Here is a 12,255-nt window from a genome sequence, read left to right on the forward strand (position 1 = left end):
ATATTATGTTGCGAGGACAGTAGGAAGTGATGCTGTGGACAAATTAATATTGGGACGTGACCTAGTTTAAAAATTATTGTTGATTTATTAGATCATACTAAATCTGAATACTCAAAGTTCATAATAATAAAAACAGTTACAAATATAAATAAATCTGACTATACACCAAAAAATACTAAAACATTTTATACCAAACCACAACATTTAAAAGTTACGTCTTTAGCTAGTTAACTCTTTATACATAAAAGTATAAAACGTTTCCCCATAGAAAGTCGGTAAAAACACAAAACTAATGTAAAATTCAATAGCAAATCTTACCTCAACATTCGATCCCTCTTTTCTGGTTCAATCCCATTCTGAACATCGTGAGCAGAAAACTTCCATAGCGCTTCACTCGTTACAACTCCGAACAACAAATCATATTTATTTTGAAACAGCCTCCTTCCACTGTCACTTCGTTTCTTATGAACGTTCAAGTTTATATTCATGTTATTCAAAGGGCCAAAACTAGGAAAGTCTCCAGTAGAATACATTGTTAAGAAATCTTTGGCAAAATCTGTTTTTATGACTACTCCGTCTACTGATGGTCCGAAGGCAGTTAAAAAGTTCGGTGGAGATATGTCTGCTGATAGTAATTCTTCTATAGTAGCTTCTCTAAGACAGTCTACTATAATCTCATGGTCTTTTGTAAGGTCTTCTGGTATACTGCAATTCATATGCTTTGCTAATTTCAGTGAGTAGTATACCGGGTCGTCTACTATTGCCCAAGAACTCAACGCAGATCCAGATAGTAAGATCGCTCTATGGAACAAACCTGAAAATAAAATTAAGTTAGAATAGAAAAGGGACTATTTCTAATAGGTATTATTTCCTTAAATCCCTTTTCGATTTCGCCTTAAAATATATTGTTCAGTTTCCCATTCTTCGTTTTTCGGCGGATTTGTAACTCTAAGATCCCTTTCACTATGTCTATGATAAAGGATTGATCCAACTAAAGAAACTATTGTTACTTGATCGGATTTATTTTCTCCTATTTTCGGGGCAAGTGTTTTCACTGAAGTTCTTCCAATATGGTTTATGTTTGGATAGAAGCTTTCTTTGCAAAGTGGATCAATAGAGACGTTTACCTTTACGCGTGAAATACTTTCAAACTTTGGATTTTTAGTGAAAACAGAGGAGTATTATTTACCGTTCTACCGAAAATAAGCTGTGCTAAATGAAAATAAACCACAATAACCAGTACTGTGAGAGTAGAGAGAATATCTAGAGTTTGGCCTTTAAAATGTATCTGAAAAATTGTCTACTACTAGATCCAGCATTCATACAAAATTTGTCGTTATTGAAAAAGCTTGGTTGTTGATAGTCGATGGAGAATTGTGCTACAGAAATGAATGCATGAAATAACTTATTTTATGCAAATACTTAATTGATAAAACTCAAGTTTATCTTGAATACTTCCCAAGTTCTTCTATTTATCACTAATCGAATTTATAGCAAAAAATACCAACGGCATTAAGATCCAAATTTTATTTGAGATCCGTCGCCAGCAGTTGCTGTAGCCATTTATTTCATCTTTCTACATAAACAGTAAACGGACCTTATCTAACACACCAAGCACCGAATGAAAAACTTCACAGAATTTCAATACGATTTTCTATGGACCTCCTTCCAATTATCGTTCGAATTGATACACTGAATATTCATAGCCTTATTATCGCGTTCAATAGATAGTGGCTTCTTGCAAAATATTATCTTCATGAACGTTTTTATGGGTTCAATGACCTAAGTGAGTTCATTTTCTTGCGGGTTCTTTATAAAGCTCGCCAATAAAGTTGAAAAGGAACTTAATAACTAACTTACACTAGAAAGTCTTCACTTGTAGTTTTTGTAACTTTTTATATTATTTTAAGTAGATTGAAGTTTTATCTACAAATTAATGGAGTACTCAATGGGCCGGTAATTGAGATATAGCTATTTTGAGTATCTTTTCGGCCATCCTTATATCCTTGATCGTAACGTCAGGTAAAAAAGCATAGTGTGCTATTATTATCAATGGATAAGGTTATTTACAAAGAGGTACTAGTTTTACAAAAACAGAAGCATCCTTCAATGACTTCATTGCGGTGCTGGCACTTTTGAGTGTAATACAGATATTTCAATAAGCGTAGGAAGTTTAAAAAAAAAATCACTTTTAGTCTAATTCCGATCGGAGAAACCAATGACATTAAGAAGAAGCAACTACATTATTTTTAAATGGTTATTTTATTTTGTTACCTGCAGAGTCACTTAAAATAAATCAAACAATTTCAAAACGCCATAAAGATTCATCTCACCGGGCATAACAGTAGGTGATATCATAAGGAAGTTGATACAAGCGGCTCCGGAGCCGTGGCCCATTAGCGTTATGTTAGTTGGATCCCCTCCAAACAGCGCTATGTTCTGCTGCACCCAGTGTAGTGCTGCTATCTGGTCCATCAGTCCGTAGTTCGCGACGCGGGCCTTTTGGTGCGGCGTCGGATTTGCGTTGAGGAAGCCTGCGACAAATTGGTTGGGGTTAGTTTTGGAAAGTGGCTGTAGGAACATGAATATTGTATTTTATTTTTGGGGACTTTTTTTCGTATATTTCTTCAATAGTAGTTAGGAAGTATTCATTAGTATGTCCATATATTTCTCGTATGTTAGCATGTGGTATTCCGTCACTACGTCAATGGATTTCAGTTACAAACAATCACAACATTTTTTTTTCTAGTGACCATAACCATACTCTGAAAACCGCACTACTAAAAAGATAAAAAATAAAAAGTTTTACTTTTGTCCTATTCTAGAAATATTAGCGTCTCAATACTGCGACGACCCACAAAATTTGCGACGTATGCACGATAGCTTCTAGCTATCAAAAGTATTTTTAAATTGGACATAGTTTCTGATACTTTTTTTATGAACAACGAAAATTTTGAAACAAAATTTTAAAATTATTTCACACAACATGGTCACGCGCGTCCAATTAAAAATTTACAGAATTCAATGGCACCAATATTTAAAATTTTAAAATAACTTTTCTGTAGTTCGAACGGCTTTTGTAATAATAATATTTAAAAAGACAACTTCATTATAATAGTCTTTAAAATTATGTTCACAAAATTAAATGTAAATTTCGAAATACTTAACAATTTTATGAAAATAAAATAATGAATTACGCGTTTACATTTTTCGTGACAAAAGTAGCATTACATTTTTAAACTGAGCCGAGTTCATATTCTTACTTGATCAGGGCATAATAGCACCTTTTATATTAATAACTAAAAGAAATAACCAGAAAAAAAAAACAGGAAAATAAACACCACATCTAAAAACACGCTAACAAAACTATGTTTGCAGCTACAAATCGATTCGTAGTTTTAGATTCAAACATTTCCACGTAAAATCTATCCTCAAGGGTTTAATTTGTACAGTGCAAAGCATTCAAATGAATCGACTTGGAACGAAAACACGTTCGCGCTCCATACATGGGGAACGCAAAAAAAGAATCAAAATATCGTGTTCATTACGCACGAATGTACTTTCAAAACACCGATGCTTTCAAAATTATGATGTGTTTTTTTACTGCGTTTGAATTTAGCGTACTTTGTTTATTCAAATATGGGATATATGTAATTTTTTTCTTGCTTGAGAAAATGTTTTCTATTGGTTTTTTGGGTAGGAATAAGGTTTGTGTTTTAATGAAAGGATTTTTTTTTGTTCAGTCTAAATATTTCAAATGTTCGGTCTTATTAAGATTATCGAAATAACAAAATAGCCGGTATCTAAGAACGTGTTAACTGCTAACATGATGTTATTGAATTTAATTATAGAAGTCTAAGAAATAAGGTTTTTGAAATGGTTCACACAACTTCGTAATCTCTATTTAAACATAAAATTCGTCTCAAGTCTAAACCAAAAAATCAATATCTGAACCTCACTCAATTTCATCTGCATCAAGCCTTACGAGTATTAACTGGAGTACATAAAAAACAACTTCAAAACAAATTCGCCATCGCGTTTGAGGGTCTGGCAATCCGTCACAGCATGCTCAATCGATCTCCGAAACGCTCAAACCAATCTTCTTTTCTCGTTTGTAGCTCCAAAGGATTTGGTTCTCGTAAATTTGTTCGGAGGCTCGCAAACAAATTGAGCAATTCATCACTTTCTTTTGGTGTCAAAACGGTCAAGGAAAGCGGGCGAAGTATTTTTTAAAGTATCTTGTAGGTTTAATGATCGTAAGATGTGAGCAGATGTCAGATTGGTTTTTTACTCTAGACGCGTAATATTGATAACTTTTTGATCTAGTGATTTTAGGTCTAGTGAAAAAATAAATAGCGCCTGTTACAGCCAGAGATGTAGGCAGACGTGTAAGAAGCGTCCAAATAGGAGCAGCCTTATATTCTATTGCCAAAAGGCTTGTCAAGTATAAAAACTTGAAGCCACCTACTATCCTTCTTATTATTCGGAAAAACTGTAGGAATAAAAATCGAAAATTCTTGCCATATTGATTTTAGACTTTTTGCTTAGCAATATAAAATACGGTGTGTAGTAGTCATTTTGCTATCAACACATTTAAATAAAAATCATACCGATTTCAATTCATACAATACGAGCTACAAATGAACGAGATCAACAACATTGTTTAAAAGTCATACATAAAAGTTGTTTACAGTGTAAATCCGATCTTTGTCAGTGCACAATCGGAAGTTGATTGGCAATTGACACTGAATCCATCGCGAACTGTAAGCGTAGTATTTAAACTTACAATCGAATTTACTTGGCAATTTCGTTTATATTTTCCGTATTAATGAACGTATGAAGTTTTCATTTGCTCGTTCATTTGGGTAATTGTGTTAAAGTTTAATTTACCATACAACAGTTACAAGAATAAATTTTCTTTACATTGGTCGTGGGGGTAAGCTGATTAAAAATCTGGGCCGAAACCGGCTCGAACGAACAAGTGATTGTTTGCGATAATTGCTATTTGGTTTTAGGAAATAGATAAGCAAATATTCAACGCGGAAGATTCAGAGTTATGGAAGCCTAGCCGTAGTGGCTACTCATTAACGAAATAAAAGTGTATTTTTCCTTGGGATTTAATACACCTAAATCAGTCAAGTAGTATAAACGCGAAGTTAATATATATTACACAAACTGAAATATACCTATAGTTTTGTAATAAAATATATCAGTAATATAGCGGATTGCTTGCAAAATAACCTTTCGAATTTATAAAACCCGATTGGTCCATTGTTTATGTTCGGCGCCACTGTAGTCAGATAGTATGCGGTTGAAATTCAAAATGTGCAAAAATATTTGTACAATCTACGCATAACTTTTTCAAGCCGAGGTGTGTGTTCGTATATTTATTTTTATCAAAATTTTCAACTGAAATAACTTACTTTAAGCTTGTGGAATTTATTCTGACACAAAATATTGTGACTATGAAAGCCGATCCATGGTGTAGGTTTTCCGGGTAAGGGCAAGCCTATTGACATATGACATATTGGTATATGACAAAACTCCAGGTTAGTTTTGAAAATATCTCAATGCAAAACAACTAAAATGCTTACTCGGCAACCGTAATCGAAAATCAAAAAGGTTTTTTTGAAGTTTAGTTAGGCGATAGGTAGATGATGACTATAGGCGATAGGCAATAGTCTTTCAGGGAGTACGCCCAGTTTTTACGGGTAAAAAGATAATAGTTTTGTAAAACAATTCTGATTTATAAATAACTTACTCTCAAGTAACGCTGCAAAATAATCAGGCAACGGCGTTAGGTCGGAACAAACTTCACAGTTCTTAGTTTTTATTCCTAATGAATTTCCACAGCTTCTAGATAAAAACAAGACTAATAGCCTATGAATTCCTTTCACCAAGGATACGAATAAAACTTGATTATATTTGAAGAATTCTTTCAACGTTCAAGTCTTGAACTTTGAATTATTTTGTGGAATAAGACGTCGAGTTTATGGCGTTCATTTAATTCACTTATTCAAATGAAGATGAATCTGAAGTTTGTATTCTTAAATGATGTAGACTTGATTTGTTTAAGTGCTTCTTATGATTGTTTTTGTTTGATGCGAGGATAGATTGTACGTAATTGAGAATGTAAAGCCTTTAAAAGGTCCTATTTATACTATTTTACAAGTATCATATTATTATTGCGTATGCCATTGATTGTTTTTTTTCTAGAGTTTAACCTAACATTACGACGATTACATTAACGAAATGTGTCATAATGAAAATAATCATATTAATATGACAATGTGTTAGTCCGAACGGAATAGTACGATATCATAGTTATAGTTACTATTAGCGGTTTTACCCTAACGGAATATAAAATCTGATTTTTTTAATTAAAAAATACAAATGAACCGATTTCAACAAAACTAGCATTTTCATAGAATTGATGCAAAAATTAAAATCGTGAACAACACCTCCTAATGATGTCTTTACATCAGACTTTAGTTCACAGCTTCAATATTTTATAAATGTTTGTGTAAATTGATCTGACATGTAATTGACAACATTTCATTTTTTTAAGTAACATATATTATCATTTTATTCTAAACTAGATGTGAAATAAAGGGACCCATATTTTTTATTTTTGTGATACTTAGTTATTTTCATTCATGATTTTCACTTTGAAAATTGTTTCATTCTAAACAGACGTAAGTGCCAAATGACGTCACATATACGGCGGAATAGCATAATGCCTTTGCCTCACAAGTCACATCATTTAGAAAAAATAAATATAAATGTCACTGTCTTGTCAACCTGGCGCGTCTATCGTATTATTGTTTGCTTACAAATACATTAATTGTTTTATAAGTTATTATTTTCCGTTCTCCGTTATTTATAAGTCATGAAGGTATCTGAAGGACTCCAAGTTGCTGATAGTGGGAACCTGCCCATAGTAAATTACTTAATGCTTTTGGAATATATGCACGAAAACATACTTACTTATGCATTGCTTTGTCCATATTTTCTGAAGAATGTGAGAAGCGTAAAATAGACTCAGGACTAATCCTGAATTATTGTGGTAATCATCAGCCTACTTTAAATGACTACAGCATATTTAATTTAATGCTCCAGTATATACACCAGCAGCAAGACCATAGCTATAGGGATTTTAATGAGTTCTGTCAAGATGCTCAAAGTAAAAAGGTGATTGACAGTGTGGCTGAAGCAACAAAAGATCAAGCAGATTCAAAGCTGTGGCATTCCATGTGTCAGGGAAGAGTCACTGGTTCTAGGATCTATGAAGCAGTACATTGTCAAACAGGAAATGGTGTTTTGGTGCACAAAGTATCTTAGGTGGCTATAAGGTGCCTGAATTTAAAGCCATATGACGAAGTAAAAAATTATAAAAACAATTAATTAAAGTATTAGAAAATGATTTTGGAGTTATTCTAAGTTCAGGCCTAATTCTAATTTCCCCTGTTATTGGTGTTCCATCAGATGGGATTTCTGCGAAATTTATTCTGGAGATAAAATGCCCAATAAGTGACAAAACAATCAAGAGTTATGTTAAAAATGGCAAACTCCAAGGATAATGTAAGGCCCAAATAATGGTTCAGATGCATGCTGAAAGATCTGTTTTGTATTGCTGATCCAACTTTTGAACAGACAAAATTAATACACAAATTGAGTATGATGCAAATTACACTACAAAGATTTTAGAAGACGCTGAACCATTCTGGAAGCAATATATTGTTAAGACTATTTTAGAAAGTGTTAAATAAAACAAATTGAAATTAGTTTACGTCTTTTTATTCATTTTTTATTATAGGACTATGGAGATTTATTGACCCACATGCTACTGTGACTTTTTCATCTGAATTAGTTTATTATATATAACAGTGTGGCTTGAGTATCTTAAACACGGACACACAACACCCACAGCATTACACTATTGTTGCTTGTTTGAGTTAGGCGCAGCAAAAAATTGTTTTCGATCGTATCCAGAACTGTTTTCGTAAGATGGCACAAAACAATATTTGAGATCCTTCATAACCCTATACCGTTAACTAGGATTCATTTCGAGAAATCTATAATGTTTAAAGTTCATAAATGATGCTAAATACTTCAGTATTCTATTTATTGTGGTATTTTCGTGTTTGTTTACATTAAAACATTGATGACATTTCAAATGTCAATCTACATAACTTTTATTCAAATTGCAAAGGCAAAGGTAAGACGTTATTCTTCCGTATATGTGACGTCACAGCGTAATTTTTGGTTTTTATTTTATTTCTCCCGAAATATTGAGCCAAAAAATATAAAAAAATATGTTTTGTATTCAGGATGACAAAATGAAGAAATGGTATTTTTATTTTAGGTACTTTAAAATTTTGAAATGTTGTCAATTATGATAATTCATGTTCAATAATAATATGTACTGAAATTTTCCTGTAAATAATTTTGATAACATCGGTTATGCAATCAAAATTATTTGGATGAAAATTTAAATAAAATGATGAAGTAATGTGTTATAAATTTTGTCGAAGTGTAATATTAATAAGTATGCGTAAATGAGTGTCGAAATTACTAATTAAATGATTACGTCACATTCACTAATTGTTAATTGGAAAAATCAGTAATTTATTGGTATTTGTACGGCAGCGTGTGACAGTCAATAAATTTAAAATAAATTCCCACTACTGTCCCAAGGCTGGGCAAGGCTCTCCTCCCGTAATGAGGGAGGGATTAAGGGAGTCTACCACGTTGATAAAGTACGGGTTGGGGACTTGTGGTGACTGTGAATAAAATACAGAATCTCAATAAAAAGTTAAATTTAATGAATTTAAAGAATTTTATCTTACAGTAATATCGAGTAAAGGATGTTCGACATTGAGGCAAAAATAGTTCCTACAGCCCCTGCTAGAGGTGCTGTATTTATTTTCATACAAAATTTATCTATAGCCCGCCAGTTGTTATTGGCAGTCGGTAGTTAAAAAATCACGGTGTAGGTGCTTATACCGTTTAGACAACTAATAATTCGTTCAACCTTATTTTTTCTCATCAATGAAGTTTATTTAGGAACCTAACTAGAGTAATTGTTAAGTTCATTAGACTAAAAACCTATCGTTATAAAAGCTTTGAAACCGCTATGTTTTTAGCATAAGATGTTTGATACGCTTACAAGATTATAAACCATTGACCTCGTTTTGGGCAGAAACCCTAAGGTGATTAGGTCTGAGGGCATTCTGAGGGTAATTGTAGGTCGAAATTAGGTTTCAGGGTTCGATAAACAAGAGTCTATATATTTGAGTTAAAGTGGGTACATCTTACGAACCCGAGACGTTTCTGTCTTAACATTAAAAAACAATAAACTATACTGTAGTATGTGTCGTATGATTATCGTTTTTGCAACCTTTGCTCAATTAGTCATAACATTGTTTAAACTATTATTCATGCAAAGTTACTGAACATAATTTAAATTACTTTCTATTTAAGTCAAATCACCAATAACCTTGTTTAAAAAATATTATAAATTATCATTATCTCTTAAACTTAATTGCTTCCGTTGACAAACTGCTTTCTTTTAAAACTATCTTACTTCTAATATTGTATTAATTCTATTAAAACACCGTAAAGGAAGATATTAGAACCTTTGATCGGCAATACAACATGAAACACCAAAGCAATATTCATTTACACTTACCAAGAACACCGAGTCTGAAGTTCAAGGTGACGACAATGAGGTCCGTATAGCTGGACAGTACGGCTCCGTCGTAAGGGTGGCTCGAACTCCAAGAATAGCTCTCTCCATGGATGTACACCAGTACTGGCAGCGCTAGTTTTGTTTCGTCCACTATAACAACAAATATATATTTTAGTTTGTAAAATGTTGTTTTTACTAATTCTAGATAATATTAGAATTATTTGACTTTTCACAGTAGATAGTTTTGTATCTTTCAAATTGACTCATAAAATTGTTTTGTAAGAAAAAAGTTTAGAGCTTTTTGCAACTGAGCAAACTAAATTCTGATGTTTTTTATATTCTCAACATATACATAGTATTGCCCTTATCATACCATCGTCCTTGTTAAATTAGATTTGACAGCGTCTGTGACGCAGTGGTTAAAAGGTCACTAAGCCGCTACCATTGCAGCTGATCAATTAATTTATTTAGTGTATTGTATTTTTAAAAGGGAATATTAAATAAAAACCATTGGCTTTCAAACAATTTCGAAACAGCTAGTCGCAAACGGGGATAAAAATGCGTAATGCAATACTTCATATTAATTGAAAAATGAACCCCAAATTCCATCTTTTTTTATCAGGGCCAAATCGGGATTTATAACAAAATTGTTATCCTATAATTCTCCGCACTAAATTTTCAATACTAACCTGGCAACTAACTTACAAATCAATATTACGTGTTATTGTTAAAATATTGGCAACGCAACCGAACCTGAATACTAAATCACAAAACGACTGCCAAAAAATAAGGCCTTGATTCAACATAAACAATTTTATATCGTTGAACATTGTAGTACCTTGAAAATGTTAGATTTCAAGGAAATTGAATGCAAGTCAGATATACGAAATTGATATGAGTGAAGGTTAAAAACATGTTTATAAATCTCAATTATTGAAAGAGCAAGAGAGTATGAAGAATATTAATGTAGAAGATAATTATTATTTTAAATGATTATATTAGTGGGTTATTGAAGTAATAGTTGGCTTTAGATTCTAAATGTTAGGTAACCAGTTATGCTGTTCTGCAAAAGACTACACTTCATTCATCTAAAAAAAAATATGTGTGCCAAACAAAAACTTTGCTCATATTCTTATGACCATCAAAATGTATAGCAAAAAATATATTCATCTCTGCGACCTTCATTTGAAGAGGCAAGTAATATATTATAAAAATAAGTGTAAGAAAAAATCTTCACTAAAATTAATATGGTCGTAATAAACAAAAATCTAGGTCACTTTCAAAGAGAATTTTTAAAGACTAAAGCCAAAATGAAAGATGTACAGAATCGCAGCAGGGTTCCGTAATTGATTGCCTAAAATAAATATTGTTTTAAAAGCCAGAGGCTCTCAACATTTTGTATAAACTACTGCCAGTTTTAAGTGAATCAGAAATTGTAAACCGAGTATATGTTTCAATAGCTATGTAAAACAATTCAGCTCTCTCGATTATTATATTATCAGATAAAACAGGTGAGTTTATTGAACAAAATAATCGAGGGTAATAAAACAACAAAATGAAATTGAAAATACTGGTAATTATGATCTTCTCGAGAATTAAATAAAATGCAGGAATAAATGTGAAAATTTTATTTTAATCTGCGATTACTTAGTGCATTGGCAATAAATTTTAATATAAGTTAATAGTGTGACGTCATTCGCAGTGAAGTGGTGCGGAATGTAACCACATTAAAAAGTAAATAGTAGAGAGTGGGCCCAACAATGTGAATGGTAAAGCGAGCAAACCACCTTCGGGTATTATATCCGACGTATTATAAACTAAACTGGTAATAAAAATAGTTTTCCCGTATTAAATAAATTTAACCCATGTACGTCTCACTGCTGGGCAAGGGTCTCCTCCCGTGATGAGGGTGGGTCTTTTACGGGTTGGGTACTTTGCATACCTTTAAGAACTGTTCGAAAGAACTCTCAGGCATGCAAGGTTGCATCACTATATTTTCATTCACCATTGGAACAAGTGATAATTATTTTTAATACATACATAATTTCAAAAAATCATTAGTGTGTTGCCTCGGGTTCATGTATCTACATGTATGTATTATAAACGAATAAATAAGAATAGTTGCTAAAAGAACAATCATCACGAAGAAATCTGCTTGATTGCTTCAAAATAATTATGTGAAAACCTTGAAAGCCACTGCCTTCAACAAAAGGGGTGAAGCTCTATTCATTTATTAATCATTTGTTAAAGAAACAGTAGTGGTAACAGTTGTTTTTGAAGGCTTTAATGAAGCCTTTGTATGTTTTACATTGTGGAGCAAAATATTTGTCTGATAAATGAATTATCTCAGTGTAAACGAACTTTTCATTATTATAAGTAAAATAAATGGTGGTTTTGAAAAAGATAACAACAGTTCTGCTAGCTTTTTAGTTAATTAGGTTTTAGTTTTTTGAAGGGTATTTGTGTTAAATAAAATAGTTTATTTTAGAAAAATGGTCCCTAATTTTTTGTAAAAATGATTTAGTTTCTTATGAATAGAATATAAAGCTGCGAACGGTATAAAA

General features: G+C 32.2%; 1 protein-coding gene across 2 annotated transcripts in view; it reads right to left on the reverse strand.

Annotated features, from left to right (window-relative positions):
* The window catches only part of LOC142979063 (neuroligin-4, Y-linked-like), a 96,293-nt gene that overhangs the window by 13,507 nt on the left and 70,531 nt on the right, over positions 1–12,255 (reverse strand). For both annotated transcript variants that reach the window (XM_076123830.1, XM_076123825.1), the window contains exons 4-6: positions 9,692–9,841; positions 2,334–2,534; positions 319–814 (exon numbers count right to left, since the gene is read on the reverse strand). In XM_076123830.1, coding sequence (XP_075979945.1) covers positions 319–814; positions 2,334–2,534; positions 9,692–9,841 — 847 coding nt within the window. The remainder of the gene's footprint in view (positions 1–318; positions 815–2,333; positions 2,535–9,691; positions 9,842–12,255) is intronic.

Source organism: Anticarsia gemmatalis, chromosome 2 (genome assembly GCF_050436995.1).
Source record: "Anticarsia gemmatalis isolate Benzon Research Colony breed Stoneville strain chromosome 2, ilAntGemm2 primary, whole genome shotgun sequence".
In the NCBI taxonomy this organism is placed as follows: Eukaryota; Metazoa; Arthropoda; class Insecta; order Lepidoptera; family Erebidae; genus Anticarsia; species Anticarsia gemmatalis.